The 24,675-nt window shown below is 40.6% G+C and overlaps 1 protein-coding gene across 1 annotated transcript in view; it reads left to right on the top strand.

Annotated features, from left to right (window-relative positions):
* The window catches only part of LOC117673941 (uncharacterized), a 145,115-nt gene that overhangs the window by 32,600 nt on the left and 87,840 nt on the right, over nt 1-24,675 (top strand). Inside the window, exons 13-17 of the mRNA XM_087885175.1 lie at nt 3,261-3,628; nt 10,598-10,712; nt 10,840-10,907; nt 17,507-17,636; nt 18,160-19,568. Of these exons, the coding sequence (XP_087741301.1) occupies nt 3,261-3,628; nt 10,598-10,712; nt 10,840-10,907; nt 17,507-17,636; nt 18,160-19,568 (2,090 nt within the window). The remainder of the gene's footprint in view (nt 1-3,260; nt 3,629-10,597; nt 10,713-10,839; nt 10,908-17,506; nt 17,637-18,159; nt 19,569-24,675) is intronic.

Genomic DNA, 24,675 nt, shown 5'->3' on the forward strand with positions numbered 1-24,675 from the left:
GACAAGCTACATGGGGGAGGCTGGCCAGGCAAAGCAGGAGGCAGAGGGCGATGCTGTCCGTGGAGCTGCAGTGTCCAACTTCTGCCTTGACAGATCTCTGGAGAGCAAGAGGAGCAGCACTCCCTGGTCCTGCATGAGGGAGTCTGGCCCTTCTTGAAAGGGAATCCCTGTTTCCAATATTATCACCTTCTTTAGCAGAATGTCTGAGTCCATAGATAGCAACTGCAGGGGAAAGGCTGTTGCCAAAGATGTGTACTTTCATACACTACTATGTGATGTCTTTGGAGGGATCATTGTCCCTGAACCAAAGAAATCTTAAGAAATTTCTGTGTTCCTCTCTAAAGAAGAAGCAATGGAACCCCTGTTGGATGTCGGCTATGAAAGCAACAGAATCTCTGCGAAATTGCAAGAACACTCTAGAAGTTTGCTATTGAGGTCTGGACCCAATAGGAGAACATCATTTCAAGAAACTCCTTCAAATTTGGCATTAGAGTCAAATACTACCCTAATCTTAACTGGCTTTTTAGATTGATATACTCCAAATAGTAGTAGGTACCAGCACTCCTTGTAGTCTTTGAGAGGGGGTACTGGTGTTTCTGCATGACCATTCTCAAAGATTTTCTCCATGACAGAAAAGAAGTGGTCTCTCACTTCTGTCTTGATTTGGAAATTACATTTAAGGGAGGAGAAGTGCTTCAGCACCTGTTTTCTATTGTTAGGTAGGCGTCTCCTCTGTGTTCTGAAGGGAAGAAGGGCAACCCAGCTGTTCGAGTCATCTTTAACTAGTCCATCATTTTTAAAAAGGGTTCGTCCTTGTTAGAAAAGTTTTTAGTTTAGGTTGTAGAGGTCAATAAGATCTTGGAATGTCCCAGCAGCTACAATTAAGCCAGATTTCTTTTATCAAGAAAAACTTTATTTAAAATCAATAAACTATTTACATTTTAAATCACAGAACTTTGTATCTTGGTCTTTATTTATTTCTGAGGTAAATGTGCCTAGAGCATAATCCCTTCTCCTGTGTGTCTCCTATGTGCCTTCCATGTGTCTACTTAGTGTGTGTGGCTAAAGGGGGTCATATTTATAGGGTGGCTAAGCCACTCCCCCTTCAGTCCCTTAGACAAAATGGAGGGAAAGTATAAACACAAAACCATCCTTCCAGTGTAGACAGTGTGGTTCAGTGGCACTGTTTCAGATAATTATCTGACAGTCCTCAATGGACATTACCTCAAAAGATTGTCATCTTTTGTCTTTGGGGAAGAAGTATCCATCAAATCTCTCTCAAGAACTGTTTTTCAGGAGGATCTCCCAGGAAGCTCCAAATCAGGACAGATCAAGAAGTAGTATAAGGTTCTTCAACTCCTCTGATAGATCCTAGCTTTCTCGTCTTCTCTATGTATCTCTTCTATAGCATACCTCCTCCTGTTTTATTAATTATGCTTTTTGAAATTGTGTCTCCCTCACAAGGAAGAATAGGAGGAAGCTGACGTTTTCTTTTGGGGGAGAAGGACCTGTGACTGAATCCCCAACGCAGGTAAGAGAAGAACATTCATTTACTAGATTTGCATTTTCCCTTTCCCTCAAGAAATCACCTGATCGACATATTTTAGGTAGTCCTTGACTTATGGCCCAAAACCATAAGAATTGAGCCCAAAACCTTTGTTGGTAAATCTCTTTCACAGGGAAGAGTAGAAAGAAGTTATTTTTTTCCTGATGGTAGAGCTGAAATAGTGGTCAAAATTCCAACTCAGTAATTTTATTAGATTTGTATTCTCTCTTTCCTTCAGAAAGTCAAGCTGGGGTACATAGTGCAGTCACCTTTCATTTTTCCTTCTTGTTTCGGTTGATTTATTCCTTTCTTCCTCAGAAACAGATTTAAATGAGATTCTTGTTAGGGATTTTTTCCCCCTAATACCACTACTTTAAATAGAATGCTCTTTACTAAAGTAGAACATTGCCAAAGGCTTCCCAGTCAAGGAGCCCCTTCCTGCCCCCCGCCCCCCATTTCTCTGCTCTTTGCATGAGCACCTTCCGTGCACAGAAAATCCACCAGGGGGAGCACTTCAGCCTTGGGCCTTACAAGTTGGGAAGGCAGTGACCTCATTCAGTTTTTGCCTTTCCAGGACACTGGACTCTCTCTCACTTTAACCCTTTGAGCTCTGCAGGAGTTTGAAAGGTGGAAACAAAATCCAGAGGTGGAGAAGGTAGGTGTGTGTGTGTGTGTGAATGTGTGTTCTTCTCCTAGAAAGGGAGACCGGGGGTTCTCACTCTAAGAAAGGGGAAGAGACACATGCCTAGTCCTCATCCAGGTTCAGTTTTTTTGAGTATCAGGAGTGGGAGACTCCCCCAGATCCCATATTTCCCTACCACCCTTTTCCATGATTAAAACAAGCATGGGGGAAAGCAGAGACCACACATGCTGCCTTCAGGAATAAATCGAGATCCTCAGGAATGAAAGGGTGGGTACCTGGAGAATCCTACACACCCCATTTCCTGGGAAACTCCTAGTTCGGGTGGAGAGCTTGCATGGCAGATCTCAAGCAGGAAATAAGAAATATATTTGCAAGGAAGTGTAGGAAGTTAGCACCAGCCCCTTTCCTGGAAGAGTGAAATATTTTGGGAAATATTAGGAAGGCAGAATGTTATGTTTCCCTATATGAAAAATGGAGAAGCATGTTTTACAGACAAAGCAGCTCCCACCTTCCTGCCCCCCACCCTTTGTTAATGGGCCAGAGGCAGAAACCCAATCCTTTGTCAAAGGACATTTGCAACACAATAGCAAAAGAAACTAACACAATGGGCCCTATCTAGCAAGGAAACTCACCACATGTGTCCTGGGAAGCACATGTGACCATCAGACAGCAAGGCTAGCTAAGACCCCCACCCCCTGGGAGTCTGACAACCAATCATGGTACTCTTTCGGGGCCCCAAGAAATGCAAAGCCAGAGAGAGCATAAAACCCAAAAAACTTGCTGTATCTCCCCTTTTCTGTTCAGAAACTCAAGCCATGTGATCCTGTCCACCATTAAACCATCTTTCCAAGCAGTCTCCATGTTTCCAGTGTCTTTTTCCCCACTTGGAGCAGAATCTAGAAGGATGTTTCTTCCAACAGAATAGAGGCAAATGATTATGCCTACATTCTCACCATGTGCTGAATGACACTAAACTAGGCTTGGATCCCCTGCAGTTCAATTTGTCTTAGGAAGGTAGTGAACCAGCATCCTAAACCAAGATCAATTGACTGGCGTTTCATTTTATGTGAACTGAACGTTCATACTTCGTTAACCTGTTCTGGGCAAGAACTGGGCAGAAGATGCTGGAAGAAGGAACCATCGTTTCACAAGTTCACGCCTGGAACTTCAGGAGCGTCCAATATCAGGAGGATGAAGGTCCCCGAGGACTTTGCAGCCGACTCCACTACTTTTGTAGTCGATGGTTGAGACCAGAAAAGCACACAAAAGCGCAGATGCTGGACTTGGTTGTTCTGGAGCAGTTCCTGGCGCTTCTGCCCCTGCAGATGGAGAGCTGGGTGCGGGAGTGTGGAGCAGAGACCAGCTCCCAGGCGGTGGCCCTGGTGGAAGGCTTCCTCCTGAGCCAGGCGGAGGAGAAGAAGGAGCAGGTTGAGTTGCAGGTGAGAGGACTTCCTCCTGGGACTCCAAAAAAGGTTGAATATAATAATATGTTCACATTTTTGTATCCTTTTTTTTTTTTTTTATTGCAAAAGTTTTACAATTACATTTTCACCCCTTTTTTCACCCCCCCACCTCCCTCCCCAAACTTCCCGTCCTCCCTAACCCTCCCTAACCCTCCCCCCCCCAGACTTCCCTATTATGTACTCATAACTAATAACACTGATATATATACCTGAACCCATCCCTCCCCCTACATAATTTTCCCTCTTTGTCTCTTTATATTAAAATATTTCTAATACATTGTTTTCAAATAAAAGCTATTTGATACTTTCTAATTTGGTATTTGTTCTGAACATATTCTATCCACCTTTTCCATTCCCATTCATAAGTCTCTTGTGAACAATCTTTAAAATATGCTGAAATCTTCGCCATCTCTGCAAAACTGGCCATCTTCGAAGTCCATTCCTCGATAGTAGGCAAAGCTTCATTCTTCCAATATTTACCTATCAACAATCTTGCTGCTGTTATCATATACAATATTAATTTTGTTTCATCCCGTGTAAAACCCTTAACTATGCCCAATAAAAACAATTGTGGAGAAAATTGAATTTTTTTCTTCAAAACATTCTGCATGACCCACCATATTTTTATCCAAAAAGCCTTAACTTTCCTACAGGTCCACCAAACATGATAATACGTAGCATCCAAACATTCACATCTCCAACATTTTGGCTGAACATTAGGGTACATACATGACAACTTTTTAGGATCTAAATGCCATCTATAAAACATTTTATAAAAATTTTCCCTCAGATTCTGCGACTGTGTAAATTTAACATTCTGAACCCAAATTTTTTCCCATGTTTCCAACATCACTGGTTCTTCAAAATTTTGTGCCCACTTAATCATGCAATCTTTAACTAATTCCGTTTCTGAATCCCTTTCTAGCAAAACATTATAAAGCCTTTTAATATGCATTGGACCTTTCTCTCTTATATGTCTAACCAATTCTTCCTCATGCAACATAATACCAGTTTTTTGGTCCTCTTTCCATCTCAATTGTAATTGATTATATTGTAACCAGGTTAAATTAATCCCTTCATCCAACAGTGTCTGCAATGTCTTCAGCTGCCATCTGCCCGCATCTGTAAAAAGAACCTCTTTGTATAAAAACCCCCCGAGTGACATTATATTTGTATTCCACAAGGTATGACCAAGATCCAGCCATAGCGGTATTTTATAATCCCATTTGAGTCGGTGCTTCTTCCAAACTCTCATCAAAGAGTCTCTAAGTATATGACTTTTAAATACTTTATCAACTTTGTCATCATAAAATAGGTAAGCATGCCATCCAAATTCAAGATCAAAACTTTCTGCATTCAATATTCCAGCCTTTTTACCCCCAAACCAATCACTTGTTAAAGTTAAAGCTGCTGCATCATAATATAACTGTAGGTTTGGAAGTTTAAGGCCTCCTCTTTCTGGAACATCTTGCATAATTTTCAATTTCACTCTCGGCTTTTTCTCGTTCCAGACGAACTTATTAAGTCCAGTTTGCCAAACTTCCAGTTGTTTATCACTTTTAAGCACCGGAATCATTTGAAACAAAAACAGAAATCTTGGCAAAATGTTCATCTTAACTGCTGCTATTCTTCCAAGTAAAGACAGTTGCAGCTTTTTCCAAATCTCCATGTCTTTCTGAACCTCTCGCCACAACACCTCATAGTTATTTTGAAACAATTTCATGTTTGATTCTGCAACCTGAACTCCAAGATATTTTACCTTAGGTACAATTTCAAAACCTGCCCTCCTTTCAAGCTCATGTTTACGATCTTGTGTCATATTTTTGACTATCATTTTAGTCTTTTTTGAATTCAGTCTAAAACCTGAAACTCTACCATAGTCTTGTATAATGTCATTCATCAGGATTGTTGATTCCATTGGTTGTGATAGGGTAACCACCAGATCATCTGCAAATGCCTTTATTCTATAATCCTCTTGCCTTATCATTATGCCTTTCAAAATTTTTGAGTCCCGTATTGTATTTAGCAAGACTTCCAATGTTAAAATAAATAAAAGTGGGGACAACGGACATCCCTGTCTTGTTCCTTTTTCAATTTTAAACTCTGTCGTCAAACTTCCATTAATAATAATCTGTGCTTTTTGCTCTTGATAAATTGCTGAAATCGCCTGTGTAAATTGGTCCCCAAAGCCCATCTTTTTTAAAGTCTTTAGTAGAAAATTCCAATCCACTCTATCAAAGGCCTTCTCCGCATCCAAAAAGACCAGCACTGCAGAAATCTGTTTATTCTTATCAAGATATTCCAATAAGTCTATTACTTGCCTTACATTGTCCTTCATGTATCTGCCCTCAATAAATCCCGCTTGGTCCTCATGAATCACCTTTTGGATTACTGGCATCAACCTGTTGGCTAATACCTTCGCATAAATTTTATAGTCTGTGTTCAAAAGAGATATTGGTCTGTAGTTCTCTGGTTTTTTAGGACCAACTTGTTCCTTTGGTATCAAAGATATATAAGCAGTTGTCCAGGATGGGGGTATTTTACCCCCTTGTTGAATATTGCAAAATAAATCTCTAAGTTGTCCCACCATTTCAGCTTGTAAAGTTTTGTAATACACTGCAGTCAAACCATCCGTGCCAGGAGCTTTAGCTGTTTTTAGCTGTTTAATTGCTGCTATTATCTCCTCCTCTGTTATAAGATAATTCATTCTTTCCTTTTGTTGATCAGTAATTTTTGTAACTCTCTTATCCTTTAAATATTTTTCTATAAGTCCATTCTGCACCTCTTCTTTAGCATATAGTTTAGTATAATAATCCACAAAAGCTTCTTTAATTAATTTTTGTTGAAAAATTTCTTTCCCTCCAATATCGATACTGTCAATAGTCCGCATACTTTGTTTTTTCCTCAATGTGTAGGCCAACCATCTGCCCGGTTTATTAGCATTGCAAAATGTATTATGCTTCGCGTATTGTAAACTTGTTGCAACTTGTTCCGCCATAAGCATTTGGAATTGGTCTTTCAAAAGTTTTATAGCACTTCGTATTCTTTCATCTGTTGGGTTTTTAATAAGTAACTGTTCTTTATTCTTTATTTCCATTTCCAACTCAGATCTTTTCTTTTGTCGGAACAGTCTATGTTTAGAATTCATGTAGATAAGTACCCCTCTCATATAAGCTTTACTTGCATCCCAAACAATTTCAACTGGGGTACCTTTATTCAAATTTATTTCAAAAAATTCTTTCAAATGCTTTTTAAGTTCTATTATATTTTTTTCATATCTAAACAAGTTCTCATTTAATCTCCAAGAACGTCTCTCAACCTTATCCATCTCGATTTCTATCCATACAGGACTATGATCAGTCAAAGTTCTTGGAAAAATCTTTGTTCTTTTTGTCTTAACAAGTAGATCATTTGACAACAAGATAAAATCAATCCTAGAAAAGGATCTATGTCTATCAGAAAAAAAAGTGTAATCCAATTCATTTGGATTATGTATTCTCCAAACATCTTTTAGTTCCATATCTTCTTTCATATCAAAAAAGGTCTGTGGTAATCTAATTCTAGACTTTGCCAAGCTCTTTTTATCTAATTTAGAATCAATTACTCCATTCCAATCTCCCATAATTAAAATAGATCTGTAGTCCCATTGCAATATTTTAGTATGTAACATCTTGTAAAAATAATCCTGTTGTTGGTTGGGAGCATAAATTCCAATCAAAAGAATTTGACCATTTGCTGTAAACAATTCAATTGCTACAAATCTACCATCTTGATCTACTTCTATAACTTTTGCTGTTAATTTTTTATTTACATAAATAACCACACCATTCTTTTTCTGCGAAGTTGAAGATATATAATGTGCTCCTAGTTTTGAGTTTATCAAATATTTTTGATCTTGAGTTGTAATATGCGTTTCTTGTAAACATATTATATCATTATTAAATTGTTTCAAATATGTAAATAATTTTTTCCTTTTCTGTGCTGAATTCAACCCATTGACATTCCAAGATAAACACTTAAAGGTCATTAGCCTCTTTCTGGAGCGCAGAGCAATATGCTTGAAGTTCATCCGAGAGCTTCGATCTCGCTCCTCCCATAGCGCCAATCTCTTGTGCAGTGCTCTTAACTGCCTTCTTGTCTTGTCTTTCCTGTTGTTGTTGTTGCTTCTGTTTAAGTAGCTTGGATTGAGCTCTAGTTATACGTTGATCTTTAACTTCAGTCAACTGAATCAAATCCAAAATTGGAGAAGAATCCAGCGATGGCTCACTCAGAATACCTCCTTCTGCACCTTGCACGTTTTCTAATTCCTGCTTAGACTGTTCTTTCAATTGCCTCTCTTCACTCTCCTTAATCTCCAGAACTGTAGATGTACGTGGAGATGGTGTTCTTTCCTTAAGAATAGTACTGTAAAAGTGTTGCGCCTTCTCCACGGTATTCAACCGATATCCTTCTCCCTTATATCTGAAAATTACCCCAGCTGGTGCATCCCACCGGAAGGGTATCTGTAAATTTTTCAATTCCTTAACAAGAAAACCAAATTCTTTTCTAGCTTTCAGCATTTTAGGAGGTAATTCTTTAAAAATTACAAGCCGTGAGCCCCCCACTTGTATAGAAGTGTGAAAAGATTTTTGCAGGATATCATTTCTAATTTCTCTCTCAGTAAAGTATATGACCACATCTCTGGGTAGTTGTCTTTGCCTGGCCACCCAAGAGTTCACTCTGTAAATTTTATCTATTTTATGAAATACCAAATCAGGATTAACTTGTAAAATCTTAGCCAGGGCTTCAGAGCAAACTTGTCTCAAGTCCTGTCTTTCCTCCTCTCGAATTCCCCGAAGCCGTATGGCAAATTCCATCGCCCGGAATTGTATCATAACAATCTCATCTTCAATTCTCTGCATTTTATTGTCAACTTCATCAATTTTATAATCATTGTCTTTCATCCTAACATTAACTTCTGATTTAAATTCTTCAACTTTAAAATCAACTGTCCCAATAAAATCTGCCAGGCCAGACGCCACTTCTGATATTTTTTTGGTCACCATAATTTGATTCTGTTTCACCATGTCTTTAACTTCATTAATTTCCTGCAAAAATTCCTGATGTGATTTTTGAAGTTCCTGTTGTGATTCTTGAAATTTATCATCCAAAGTTTTAGAAATAAATTCTTTTAAATCTGCCACATCAAATTCTTTTTTCTGAGTTTGTAACTGTTGAGCAGGGGGAAGTTGCGTTTGATGTTTATGTGTGGGGGATCCCCCCCCTGATGCCTTCCCTTCCTGCTTCTTTGAAGCCATCGTGCCACGTAAGCTAGTTTTTTTGAAGAGGGAAGTTCTTTTTCCTTTCCCTCTTCCACAGAAACTTCTAAAAAAGTCCCCCAGATTTAATCAGGTGGAACTAGAATAAAGCAAAGTCAAATTTTAGCAAAAGAAATTTTTTCTTTAGATAGAGCAACTTTGTAGCAATTTTACAACTTTGTAGCAAAGCAGGGAGGCTTCACAAATCCACTTTCACTAGCTCGTTAACTCAAACGCTGGACGCCATATTTTTTCAAATCACTTTCACTCGCTCACTTTCTCTTTTGATTTAAAAAGTCAACAAAGCACCAATACTTGCAGTTTTCAAGTTTCTGGATTCAAGTTGATATTTCCGCTGTTTGTTAAAATTAATTCCTCTCACTTTAAAAGTTTGCTGCTGCCGGCTTGTTCTGCTGAAGGCAGAATCGTCCCACGCCGCCCGGAGTCTCCGCAGGTTGGAAGGGAGCCACACCTGTTTTCACCCCCAGAAGCAATTCCCTGGGGGGGTTACAGGGGCTCAACCTGTACCCTGCTGTCTCTGCTCCTGCAATCTTCAAGATTTCGGAGTTTTCGAGCCGCACCTCGTTCGCGGGGCGGCTCTACAGGCGGCAGGGCTGGCGGTCTTTAAAAAGTCACCGCCTTCGCCGAAGCTCGCAAACCGGAAGTCCTTCCCACATTTTTGTATCCTTTTAATAGTTTTATTAAGTTAATTAAGAGATAAAATACAAAAAATGTAAACAGTAGGAACTGGGGGAAAAGGAAGAGAAAGATGTTTAGGATAAAGGGGAGGGGAAATCATTGAAAATCTGATTCTTTTTATCACAGTAAAATATAATGGTAACATTAGAGGCTCAACTTTTTACTCTTACATACTTAATATGTACTAGCAAATTCTGTAACAACAAACTTATGTAATCAGCAAAACTGGAATAGAATAGAACAGAATTGGAAGGGACCTTGGAGGTCTTCTAGTCCAACCCCTGCTTAGGCAGGAACCCTATACCATTTCAGACAAATGGAGCATTCACAATTTTTGGTGGCAATTTGTTCCACGGATTAATTGTTCTGTCAGGAAATTTCTCGTTAGTTCTAAGTTGCTTCTCTCCTTGATTAGTTTCCACCCATTGCTTCACATCAAGATCACATGAAGTGTTAATAACTTGGTAAAGTCACACTTGGAATACTGTATCCAGTTTTGGTCGCCATGATGTAAAAAAGATGTGGAGACTCTAGAAAGAGTGCAGAGAAGAGCAATAAAGATGATTAGGGGACTGGAGGCTAAAACATGTGAAGAATGGTTGCAGGAACTGGGTATGTCTAGTTTAATGAAAAGAAAGACCAGGGGAGTCCCTTCCAACTCTGTTATTCTATTCTATTCTATTCTATTCTATCCTATCCTATCCTATCCTATCCTATCCTATCCTATCCTATCCTATCCTATCCTTTCCTATCCTATCCCAGTATTTCTTTGCTTTTTCACAAGTCCAGCAGAGATGGTAAAAAGTTCCTTTTTTATATTTACATTTCAACCATGTATTTGAAATTCCCTTAAACATCTTTGGCAGTTTATCATGTGTTAAATAGAAGTACATACCTCTTCATGATGTGTGATATCCATTAATTTTTTTCCCTTGCATACTATTTCAAGTCCTTTGCAATGGAGATCAGGGATGCTCAGAGAAAGAGGCATCCCTCAAATCTCCCTGAAGAAGTGTTTTTCAGGAGGATCCCTCAGGAAGATCCAATTCAGGACACCTCAGGAGGTAATATAAGGGCCTTCTACTCCTCTGATAAATCCTAACTTTCTCATCTTCTCTGTGTTCTCTCCTCTATAGAATACCTCCTCCCATTTTACTAATGATGCTTTTTGAAATTCTGTCTCCCTCACAGGGAAGAATAGAAGGAAGTTGACTCTTTGTTTTGGGGGAGCAGAAACCAGGATTGAACCTCCAACTCGGGTAAGAGAAGAACATTCATTTACTAGATTTATATTTTCCATTTCCATCAGGAAATCAGAGGATGTAGATAGGATATGTCAGTGATGACTAACCTTTTTGTCGTTGCATGCTGAAAGCGTGCCTGCACATGTGCGATAACACGCGTGTGTGGCACTCATAACGCAATGCGTGTGTGGCACCCACTCCACCTCGGTGAGAACAACTGGAAAATAGCGGGCTCTGCTCAGCCCCGCAAAAATCCAGCTGGTAACCACTGCCAGGAGACACTTTGGGGTCACAGCCTTATTTTAGGGATGGTTAAGGAAGGAGAGGCGCTTCGCTGACCGCGAGGAATTCGCAAATTCTTCATTAGGTCCGAAGCAATCTCTTCCTGAACTGCAGGACGGCCGTTCTGAACGTCCGCCATTGCTGGCAGTCACAAAGCCGGGACAATCGGGAACCAAGATTGTGCAGGAGTGGTGTATGGACAAAACATTGAAATTCGGTGAGATATTTACCAACTTTTACTTTAATGACTTGCAATAACAAAAGGATTATGAAAACAAAACTCCTAAGCTTAAAGAAAAAAAAATCCGGAAACGAAAAGGCGGGAAAAAAAGCCCAAGAGAAGCTACAAAACACAGACAGCATAGAAAATAACCTAAATAATCTAAAAGCAATTTTAGGGAGAAATTACTTTTTTATTTGAATTTCTAAACCCCTTGGATTTAGCCAACCATTAGTTGTTTTTGACAGATTGCTTACATTGGATGGGGTATAAGAGAACCATCTACTGGAGAAAGAAATACTACAACACTATAGTCGCAGTATATTTAATGAAAGCTAATCTAATACACACAAAGTCTAATACATAGAACAGAAGTAACAACATCTGGTGAATGGACTGACCTTGACTCTTTTGTTAGAAGACTGGGAAAATTCAAGAACATTCAATAGTGGTTTTTTTTCCTTTCCTTCTGAAGAATTACAAAAGGAACTAATTTGCAAATAATTAAATCTTACTAAAATTGACTATTGGATTATGGTTTAGAAAGACTGGAAGAACTTAGTGGACTAATCTGGACAAATTTGGACTTGGGCTATTAATGTTATTTAATAGAATACTAGCTGGATACCTGTGCTTCGCTACGAAACTATGTGATGGGGCTTGATAAATTGACACTTAAAACTTGTAAATTAATGAGTAGTTATAATCGGTTTCTCCTCCCCCTCCTTCTCTGCCTCAGCCTTTTTTTTTTTTTTAATTTTTTTTAATTTGATTTATATGCCGCCCTTCTCCGGAGACTCAGGGCGGCTTACAGTGCGTTAAGCAATAGCCTTCATACTTTTGTATATTTATACAAAGTCAGCTTATTGCCCCCACAAACTGGGTCCTCATTTAACCTACCTTAGAAAGGATGGAAGGCTGAGTCAACCTTGAGCCTTGGAGAGATTGGAACCAGCAGTAAATTGCAGGCAGCTGTGTTAATAACAGGGTGCTTTAAACCACTGTAGTACCAAGGCTCTTGGTACCAAGGCCTTGCCCCACAGAAGCCTCCCCTATCCTATCCCCTGCTTGCTGCTGTGAAAGTAAAACTGAAAGTGAAACTCCTCTCCTCTGCTTGTGTTTTGCATTTGAAACAGATTTCTTTTCAGGTGGGGAGCGGTAGTAGAACTCCTTAGCATCAGAATATGTTAATCATAATATAAGAAATGCTAATGCTCTGATGGTCATTTCAAAAAATCCTTTCTTAATGAGCACCTAGAAGCCAAGAGGAACATACGTGACAAATTTCAAGGCTGGGCTCTGCTTCAGCCCAGCCTAGCCCTTCATCCAGCAGCTAAGGATGAGGAACTCAGCCATGAGGCCTTTTAGGGAACTGCATGCAAATCAAAACAAAGCGCTGCGAGTCCAGAAGAGGGAGGCCAAGGTTCAAAGGGGATGGGAGGGCTGGGACAAATCTGAAAAAACAGACCCTTCCTTCCATGCCAGGTTTCCATGAGAAAGCCCAGGAGGCAGCTGGCGAAGAGGCAGCCCTCAAGCGACTGCTCTCCCTTTTTTCCTTCTCCTTCCTTCAGAAGTGAGAGTCGAAAAGCCCCATCATTTCCAGCCACCATCCCACCACCTGTCTTTGCTTGCAGAGTGTGTGGCACAGCTAGAGGATTAGGTTGGATGACGGGGGCCAAATGTGCACGTGTGGCACCACCCTACCCTGCTACTTGCCTTCCCTCACTTCGCAGGGACACCAGCAACAACTAGAGGTGTGGGGATAAGTGGGGAAGGCATGCAATCCAGCCTGCCAGACGTGCCATGAGGCTGCCTGCTCTGTAGTAGCCACGGGCAAGCAAACACGACAGAGTGTGCAGAGAGTCCACACGGTGCATCTGGTGGCTAGATCGCATACCTACCCCACCCGCGTCTCTGCCAGTGCCACTTCTATGAGGCGAGGCAGGGGTGGCACCACAGCAGGGCCCCTACATTCTCAGCCCCTGCCATCCAGCCTGATCCTCCAGCTCCACCACTGCACTCCACGGAGGAAAAGACAGACGGTGGGACAGATCGCATGCCTCCACCTGCCCCCATGCAGGCTGTAGTTGCTTCCAGACACCATCTTATTTATTTATTTATTTATTATTTATTTATTATATTTCTATACCGCCTTTCTCCCGTAGGACTCAAGGCGGTGTACAGTCAAGAAAAATATAGACACACAAACATCATAAAATTGCTAATTAAAATTGTTACTTAGTTTGGTCAATTAAATAAAACTCAGAATTAGATAACATTTAAAAAATCATTCGCATGTTTGTATGTTTAGCCCTGCCTGTTGGAACATCAGGGCCTTGAGGGCACGGCGGAAAGCACGGAGATCAGGGATATTCCGTATCTCTGGGGGCAGTTCATTCCAAAGGGTTGGAGCCCCCACAGAGAAGGCCCTCCCCCTGGGAGTCGCCAGTCGACATAATTTGACTGACAGTACCCTGAGTAGTCCCTCCCTGTGAGAACGAACTGGTCGGTGGGAGGCTATTGGTGGCAAAAGACGGTTTCGTAGGTACCCAGGTCCTAAGCCATGGAGCGCTTTAAAGGTGATAACTAACACCTTGAATCGCACCCGGAAGACCACCGGGAGCCAGTGCAGCTCGCGTAGGAGAGGTGTTACATGGGCGTAATGAGCTGCGCCCATAATCACCCACGCGGCTACGTTCTGGACCAGTTGGAGCCTCCGGGTGCTTTTCAAGGGGAGCCCCATGTAGAGAGCATTACAGTAGTCCATACGGGAGGTAACTAGGGCATGAGTGACCGTGCGCAAGGCATCCCAATCCAGAAAGGGCGGATCAACTGGCAGATCAGGCGAACCTGATAACAGGCACCCCTGGCCACGGCCGTCAAATGATCTTCTAAAGATAACCGTGAATCCAGGAGGACACCCAAGTTGCGGGCCCTCTCTGTGGGGAGCAAGATCTTATCCCCTATTGTCAGTGATGGTACCAGCTGACTATACCGGGACGCCGGAAGCCACAGCCACTCGGTCTTGGAGGGGTTGAGTCTGAGCTTGTTTCTCCCCATCCAGATCCGCACGGCCTCCAGGCAACGGGACATCACAGCAAGGGCATCATTGGGGTGGTCTGGGGTGGAGATGTATAGCTGTGTGTCATCAGCATACTGATGAACACTCACCCCAAAACCACGGATGATCTCACCTAGCGGTTTTACATAAATGTTGAACAGAAGGGGTGAGAGGACTGACCCTTGCGGCACCCCACAAATAAGGTGCCTCGAGGTCGACCTCTGCCCCCCTGCCAACACAAACTGCGAACGGTCAGAGAGGAAGGAGGAGAACCACCGAAGCACGGTGCCCCCTATTCCTAACCTCTCCAGCCGGTGCAGTAATCTTGCCCTGCACATGTGCTCATCATCTCCTATGACAGCCATGCCCACTTCCCCACCCTCCCTGATGACGCACTGAACTCAGGCTTATTTTGGGGGTAGGGCTTATATTATGAGCAGCATGGAAAATCATGCTAGGTCTTATTATCGATAGATTGTATTTTCTGGGAATCACGGTATTCTCTATGCTTTTCAATAAAAAATGTTTTACATAATTCTTCATGGTGCCCCTTTTTAATGTAATTCTTTGACTTGGATTTGTGCAAGGATCCTGAAAAATATTTAAATATTCAAACTGGCAAATTACCATTTTTGAAAAGAAGGTTTACAATCATTGAGTAAAAATTGTTCTGAAAGAGAACATAAATTTTGCTTTCAAAGTAAATATTAATTTCCTGATTTGTGCCTGTATTTGGAGGCCAAACAAACCAGCTTTGCAAAGGCTAAGAAATGTCTTCCTCAGAAAATGTTTTCAATTTTCTTACTTACATGCCAGCCAATGGCTCACAATACCAGCAGCTTCCTTGTAATCTGAGGAGGGGCAGAGTCTCTGGATTTTGATGGCACACCACACAGATCACTGTCTGAGCTCTCCCAGCACTTTTATGAAAGTGTTGAGGATTGTCAGAGTGTGCACAGCGTAACTACTATTTTGAGACAACCCAGGAGCAAAATACAGTACACAGAGGTTTGTCTTACAAACAGTGGTTTATATACAAGACTTTTATATAGATTCATGCACGTGGTAGGCACATAGCAGGCAAGCAACCAATCTTCAACTCTACACTGAGAACTACAATGCAGATAGCACACAACGAGAAGAAAGATACACGAGGAGAGAGAGAGAGAGAGAGAGAGAGAGAGATGCCTTCTCATGGCCTCCCTTATATAGACAGCTTCTTAAAGTGGCAATAACCCTGCTGATTCATCCTCAGTCTTAAAGTGGTTGGTCAATTTTAAATCATCATTACTCTGACATGCCTCCCATTTAAAACTGAACAGCTGAATGCTTTAACATATTCATGATGCTTTCTATTTCTATTATGTCCTTGCCTCCTGCTCCGGTTCCTGCTCTCATTGCTACACACGCTACTAGTACTATAGCTGCTGGAACTATTCCTATGGTCAGTATCTACTGACTCTGTATACTCTTGTCTCATTATTCTCCATTACATCCTGTTTACCATCCCTTGGCTGGATACCGTTACTTTCACTTTTAACTAGCTCAGTTTCCTCCGCAGGATTATCTGCCTGCCTATCATTCTCATTAATTTTGGCTTCCTCAATTTATCTTGTTGCTCCTGAATGCCACCTACTCTAACCCCACTTGTAGTAAACTGCTCAGGAGGGATACCTTTATTACTCCTTTCAGATCTCCTTGGTATTATCTGTTTCCAGCATTTCTGTGCTTTTACTTTTTATCACAGGTCTATCCTCTTCTATATCTACTTCTGACCTGCCTTCATGTCGTTCCTTTATCATACTTCCTTCCGGAAAATTAGTGCTATGCATTGGCATGAACACATCAGGATTAGCATGCACCCTATTCCAATTGTTCTGCTCCACAAAACTAGCAGATCTAGAAATCACAACCTTTCTGGTTCCATCTGTAAACCCTTTGGAACCTGGCTCATACCCAATAAACCTAAGCTTCCTGGCCTTTTTCTGTCCTTTTCTCCTGGTGCCTTTGGGACTATGCACCCAGGCATAACTACCAAATGTCCTTAGATGAGCCAAGGAGGGTTTCCTTCCATGCAACAGGAAATACGGTGTTTCCTTTATTGCCACACTCCATATCCTGTTAATTATATAACTTGCTGTCTCCATGGCTTCCCCCTAGTAAACCTTACTCATGCTTGCATCAGCAAGCAATGAGTCCTTCATGGTCTGTATCATACCATTTCTTCTTTCAACCACTCCATTATCAGCCAGTGAATATGGATTCATACATCTAAACTTAACCATTATTGGAAATTATCAGACATAAACTCTGTTCCCCTGTCTGTTTGCAGCTGGCATACTTTACAACCGTACCGTTGCTCTACAAGTTTTCCCCACTGCTTGAATTGTTATAATACATCTGTCTTGCTTTTTAGCAGATAACAAAACCCATATCTACTGTAGTCATCTACTATGACTAAGGCATACCTAGCTCCTCCTAAAGAGGGTGCCATAGGGCCAATTAAATCAGCATGCATTAACTGCAGTACTCTGTTTGTTTGCCTTGAGCTTTTTCTACTTACAGGATATACCCTGGAGTTTGACTGTTTACAAACAGCGCAATCTAAATACACATTGCATTTCTTTATTCTAAACCCCTCAGCTAGGCTTGGCATCTTCTTTAGTAGATCGAAACTTGCATGCCCCAATCGTGTATGCAACAAATGTATGCAATTGTCATGTGTGGGAGCATTCATAAGTGCACATGCACAACTATTCCTCTGCCTTCTGAGAACATACAGGCCTCTGTTGAGATTCATGTTGAGATTCATAGAAATAAGTTAGCATGCTTAGTGATTCATTGTAGAGAGGAGGAGCACAAAAAATGTCACCGACTGATACACTGTCTTTAATTGTATGGAATGAGGATGTTTTTATGTTTTGTTTTTGTTTGATTTCTTAAAAAAAAAATCAAAAAAAAAGTTGATAAAACCTGCCTAAAATATTTCTTTAGTCAATTCTTTAATATTTCTTTTTCTTCTGTCCATTTTGTCATCTAAACCACTTTCAGGAGAGTCTTGTGTCCTTTGAGGAGGTGGCTGTGTTTTTCTCCGAGGAGGAGTGGTCTCAGCTGGATCCTCACCAAAGAGCTCTGCATTGGGAAGTCATGCTGGAGAATTATAAGAACGTGGTCTCTCTTGGTAAGGGTTTCCTACTCTCCAGTCAGAGAGTTCAGGAAGACATTTTGTAGTTAGATGCCATTAGTTAGTTCTTCCGAAAACATCTCTAAATAGATATCCCCTCTTCAGAGGGAGAAGGAAAAGTTCTGTTTTTCTTCTGCTCCTAGGAAGGAAATGGGTGTATGGCATTCTGCTTAGATGTGTCCTGTCCAATTTTTTTTTGTATTTCTACTGAAACATTTTAATGACAAAGCAATTCCTTAGTTTGAGGTAATGCCAAACTCCATCACACAGATTTCAACTATTTTGGCTCAGATGCTTCCATATCATTCAGGTATTTTGATTTAATGTCTTTTTCAAGGTTTTATGCCTAATCAATAAGGATATTATCATTTCTATACCTATTATATTGTTATTATAATATAATATTGTAAGGATACAGATATGCAGTATATATTAGAATTTGTCACAATTAATATGACTTGTGAAAGAATGATCTTTTTCCCAACCTTTCTCTCACTTTCATTTCTCTTTCCCTTTGAAGGTGAGAATGACAATAAAGACTCTGGAGAACCAATCAAAGTGTTTAGACAAGGAGACGTAATGGAGAAACCTGCAATTCAAACAGAATTCCAAAGGCAGGAGAGAAACCTGTCAAATAACTGGAATAAAGAAAGCTCATCTTTGATTGTTGCTCAGATGCAGGACTTTATTGATCAACAAGGAAAACTAAAGAAGAAATATATTGGGAAAGGTCTAAGACTCTTCAAAGAAACATTAGATGTAAATGGACCCTGTCCATCACAAGCCAAAGGACCAGCCAATATATGCAAAGACAAAGAAAAAAATTACAGTTGGATATTCACGCTTACTCAAGAAAATGGGTTCCTTGAGTCACAGAAAAGTTTTCACATGGGAGAGAAGTCAAATAAATGCAATGAACATGGAAACAAGATTGTTAATAAAAGGACATGCAGAAGGGAGAAGCCACATAAATGCATGGAGTGTGGAAAGGGTTTTAGCCAAAAGAGTGCCCTTATTACCCATCAAAGGATCCACACAGGGGAGAAGCCATATAAATGCATGGAGTGTGGAAAGGACTTCAGAACAAGCAGTAAACTTACATCCCATCAAAGGATCCACACAAGTGAGAAACCATATAAATGCATGGAGTGTGGAAAGGGTTTTAGCCAAAAGAGTGCCCTTATTACCCATCGAAGGATCCACACAGGGGAGAAGCCATATAAATGCATGGAGTGTGGAAAGGACTTCAGAACAAGCAGTAAACTTACATCCCATCAAAGGATCCACACAAGTGAGAAACCATATAAATGCATGGAGTGTGGAAAGGGTTTTAGCCAAAAGAGTGCCCTTATTACCCATCGAAGGATCCACACAGGGGAGAAGCCATATAAATGCATGGAGTGTGGAAAGGGTTTTAGCCAAAAGAGTGCCCTTATTACCCATCAAAGGATCCACACAGGGGAGAAGCCATATAAATGCATGGAGTGTGGAAAGGGTTTTAGCCAAAAGAGTGCCCTTATTACCCATCAAAGGATCCACACAGGGGAGAAGCCATATAAATGTATAGAGTGTGGAAAGGGCTTCAGAGCAAGCAATGATCTTGCATCCCATCAAAGGATCCACACAGGGGAGAAGCCATATAAATGCATGGAGTGTGGAAAGGACTTCAGAACAAGCAGTAAACTTACATCCCATCAAAGGATCCATACAGGGGAGAAGCCATATAAATGCATTGAGTGTGGAAAGGGCTTCAGAACAAGCAGTAAACTTACATCCCATCAAAGGATCCATACAGGGGAGAAGCCATATAAATGCATTGAGTGTGGAAAGGGCTTCAGAAGAAGCAACGATCTTGCATCCCATCAAAGGATCCACACAAGGGAGAAGCCATATAAATGCATGGAGTGTGGAAAGAGTTTTAACCAAAAGAGTGCTCTTATTACCCATCAAAGGATCCACACAGGGGATAAGCCATATAAATGCATGGACTGTGGAAAGGGCTTCAGCAAGCCCCGTAGTCTTATTTCTCATAGTATGATTCATAGACTGGATAATCCCTAAAATAAAGATACATTTGGGTGAGAATGTATGCTAATTATTGATTTAATGGTTCTATGTATGGATTTCCAATTTACAAACTCAACTGAAGATTATTTCTGCTGTTCACCCTCCTGACAGCTGTAGAGAGATGAATTTAGTAATGAAAATAAAAACAATGGGCATGTGTCATTATAATTATGATTTATACTTTTTTGAATGTATCTGTATATAAAGTATATAGGAATGTCAAACTGGCGGCTCACGGGTCAGTTGTGTCACATGCACATACCCCAGCTCTGCAAATGGGGAAACTGTCACAATGTGTCATGTGATAGCAACGTCATATGGGGAGTTTGAAACCCGTGGTGTATAGGTTCATTTTATTTTATTGTTTAGAAATGAGCTTCCTGTTCCACAACTGCCATCATTCCTCCAGTTAGTCATAGCTCTCAGAGGGATGCGAAGACGTCTAACAGATGCTGCTTCTCTAAGCCCAAAAGGAAGATATCAAAAAATAAAAAAATAAATAAAAATAAAATTGCACCCATGGTATAGAACTGGGATCCCCAAAAATAATTAAATTTGCATCTTCAGTGTAGAACTGAGACCTGAGTCAGCTGGTATCTATGCAGAAACATTAAACATTATTCAGACAAAAGCCTCATGATATGAGGAAATTGTCACATGCAGATCAATGTAGAGCGTGTGGGAAGAACTGAAAGGATGAACGATTCCTCTCTCACAAAAGGAGCCAGAAGCGCCCCAAGTGCTTGTGCAATTTTCTTTTCAAGCATTATGGACATATTTTGCTCTTCTGTAGTATGGTGATGGCTAATAAGTCCACATTTGAATTAAATAAAATTAATTAAATATCAATGGTGTGGTTTTGTTCCAGTCACGTGTTATACTCATCTGTTAAACTCTTTAGTTGCTTTAAAAATGTATTAACACAGGAGTTTTGGAAGAATTCGGAGGGCCATATTTCAGGATTTGAAAGGCTCATGTTGGTTTTGTAATGTATTGAGTTTTGGCGGGAAGTTTGAAAGACAATGGGTCAACTGTGATTGGTCAGCTCCCGGCCCAGCCAGATATATAAAGGGAGCTGTGTTACTGCATGTTTTGCTGAAGTCACACCCTGCATTAAAGAGCTGTTGTCACAGAAGACCTTGCTTCTGCCTCTTCATTCCCACAACCTAACATTGGCAACGGTGAAGGTGGGATTGAGGTAACGAAAAGCAAGCCGAAAAAGAGCCAGCAATAACGGATTCAGCCAGGCAGACGAGCTTAGAACCTTGCAGGACTACCACAATGTCTGCGTATGTACCGCCAACGCCTTTCAACCCAGCAAGAGAGAAGTGGGGATCGTACATGACCCGGTTTGAGTGCTCCCTGGAAGCCAGTGACCTAAATGGCCTCCCTGACAACCGGAAAAGAGCTCTCTTCCTGAGCCACTGCAGACCAGAAGTCTTCGACATGGCTGAGTCACTATCAGAACCAACTCCGGTCCAGACCGTATTGTGGCAAGTGTTGCAAGCCTCACTAAAGACACACTATACTCTGGTACCATCCAAGTTCATCCAGCGGTACGAGTTCCGGCAACGAGTGCAGCAAGGAGGAGAGCCGATCAGCGCTTACATGGCTGCCCTGCGTAAGGCTGCAACGCACTGTGAGTAATGAGACCTCGATGATGCACTCCTAGAGCAACTAATCTGTGGTGTGAGAGATATTCGCCTATAGAGAAGGTTGCTAGCCAAGTCTAACCTGACTACTACACATTGCTCTTGACGAAACAAAAGCACACAAGTCCTCCACAAGGCTGCGGAGACCCTACAACGACCAGCCACCTCACAAGCAACCCCAAGATCGACACCAGTGCACCACGAGGCGACCCAGACCTACAGCGAGGAAGAGTTGGATGAAGACATCTTCCAAACAGAAAGAACGTCACAGAAGCTGCTCAAGCTGCGAGGGTCACACCAAAGACAGACCTGTAAATTCAGGGACGCCATCTGCAGATGCTGTGATAAGAAGGGGCATTTGGTGAGAGTCTGCTGAGCAAGATTACCAGTCAGCCACAAGCCAAGGGACAGATACAGCCAATCAGAGCCAGTGCAGCACAAGTGGACAAATAAAAGATTGCGACCCGAAGAAAAGGCGCGAGTTTCAAAATCACGAGACCTGCAGCACCCAGATTGGCTAGGCCAGCGCAACCATCGAGAAGAAGGTCCACACCACGGTAGAGATCAAGGGAAGCCCATGTGAGATGGAGATTGACACCGGGTCATCACTATCGATCATGTCCTGGGCTACCCTGAAGGCAGCTATTCCTGGGTTGAAAAAGAGTCAACTACAGCTCCAACGGCTTCGGCTTCAAGACTACCAGGGAAACCGCATCCCCATAGAGGGAGTAGGCACGTTCCAGGTCCCGTATGAAGAGCACCGGAAGAAGCTACCCCTCACCATAGTCAGCGGAACCCTACCGAGCCTCCTGGGTCTGGACTTGCACAGACTATCGTAACTCACAGAGGTGCCTTCAAATGCACTAGGCTGCAGTTCGGAGTCAGCATAGCCCCTGGACTATTCCAAAGTACCATGGAGCATCTGCCCGGGGTAGTGCCCTATTTTTTTTTATTGAACAGTTTTAAAAGTTTTACAAACATTTCCCCTACCCCCTCCCCTTCCAACCCTCCCCCCCGCTTCCCAGAGCAAAATACAGGGTATAACATTTGACAAACATAAGCTAACATAAGCTAATTATCTGTAGCCTCCTAACCCCTTCTTGAACTTTTAACTCCCCTTTTACTAGACTAAGTTTAAGTACTTTATAAAATCTTTTGGATCATTCCTAAGCTATTTGAAATTTTTTAGTCCGATATTTGCCTTGAATATAATCAATCCATCTTCTCCATTCTAGCATGTATTTCTCATTTGAATTGTCCTTTAAATATGCTGAAATTTTTGCCATTTCTGCTAAATTTACTATTTTTAGTGTCCATTCTTGAATTGTAGGTAAATCTTCCTTCTTCCAATACTGCGCCACCAAAAGTCTCGCTGCAGTTATTAAGTTCAAAATCAATTTAGTCTCTATAACAGTACAATCTGTGATTATACCTAACAAAACCAACTGTGGGGTAAATTTTATCCTTTTTTTTAAAATGTTTTGAATAATCCACCATATTTTTATCCAAAATGCTTTAACTTTTTTACAAGTCCACCAAACATGAAAATAAGTAGCATCAACACAGTCACATCTCCAACATTTGGGTTGTAGGTTTGGATACATACAAGTTAACTTTTTGGGATCCAAATGCCATCTATAAAACATTTTATAAAAATTTTCTCTCAAGTTTTGAGCTTGTGTAAATTTTACATTTCTTACCCAAATCCTTTCCCATGTTTCCATCATTATCGGTTCCTCAAAATTTTGTGCCCATTTTATCATACAATCGTTAACTAACTCTGTCTCCGAGTCTATTTCTATCAATATATTATACAACCTTTTTATATGCATTTGACTCTGGTCCCTGATTTGTTTTATCAAAATTTCTTCATTTTGTGTAATACCAATTTTCTGGTCTTTTTTCCATCTATTCTGCAACTGTACATACTGAAACCAAGTTTGAATTGCCCTTTCCTCTCTTAATATGTTCAAAAGCTTTAACTGTAGTACATTTTTTTCTGTAATCAAAAGTTCTTTATAAGTAATTACATCCTGTCTTTGTTCTATACTTATATTTTCTATCACATGTCTGGGTACTGCCCACATGGGTATCTTGCCATTCAATTTATATTGGTATTTTTTCCAAACACGCAGGAGAGCGTTCCTTAATATGTGACTTCTATCCACCTTCTTCTCATAAACTAAGTAGGCATGCCAACCATATAACAAATCATACCCTTCAATATTCAATATTCTTTCATCTGTTAAATTAATCCAGTCACTAATTGCTGACAAAGCAACTGCTTCATAATACAGTTTTAAATTGGGCAATTTCAAACCACCTCTTTCACGTGTATCCTGCATTATTTTTAATTTAACTCTCGGTCTCTTCCCTGCCCAAACAAAATTATTAATGCCTTTCTGCCATTCCACCAAATTTGCATCCTTTTTAAGTATTGGTATCATTTGAAAAAGAAATAAAAATTTTGACAGAACGTTCATTTTGACTACTGCTATTCTTCCTAACAGGGACAATTGTAATTTTTTCCATTTATCCATCTCTATCTGTATTTTATGCCATAACAATTCATAATTGTACTTGTATAATTTCCCATTTGACATAATAAAAATTCCTAAATACTTAACCTTTTTCACTATCTCGCATCCTGTTACTCTTTCCAATTCTTCTTTTTGATTTATATGCATATTCTTAACTATCATCTTTGTTTTCCCTATATTTATTTTAAACCCTGACACTTGACCATATTGCCTAATTATATCCATTAAACCCATAGCTGATTTTACTGATTGGGTTAAAGTTACAACCAAATCATCCGTAAATGCTCGTAATCTATAATCATGTTGCCTAATTTTAATACCCTGTATAATATCCGAGTCCCAAATTTTATTCAACAATACTTCCAAAGTTAAAATAAACAATAGTGGAGCCAAGGGACATCCCTGTCTTGTTCCTTTCTCAATATTAAAAAGTTTCTGTAAGACTATCATTAACTATTATTTGTGCTGTTTGTTTCTGGTATATTGCCTTGAGAGATTGTATAAAACACTCTCCTAGCTGCATCTTTTGTGCTACTTTCACTAAGAACTGCCAATTCAATCGATCAAACGCTTTCTCTGCATCCAAAAATATAAGCACTGCAGGGACTTGATTGTTCTTCCCCAAATACTCCAGTATATTAACAATTTGTCTTATATTGCTTTGTGGGAATGCAGTGGCCATAGTACATGTATAGACCAGTTTAACTGGTTGGACACTTGTATGGAGCTTAGCATCGAAATAATCAAACTATGAAAAGCGGGTTCATATGGATACTC

The sequence above is a fragment of the Pantherophis guttatus genome, chromosome 2 (assembly GCF_059756535.1).
Source record: "Pantherophis guttatus breed Tessera chromosome 2, ASM5975653v1, whole genome shotgun sequence".
NCBI classification, from domain to species: domain Eukaryota; kingdom Metazoa; phylum Chordata; class Lepidosauria; order Squamata; family Colubridae; genus Pantherophis; species Pantherophis guttatus.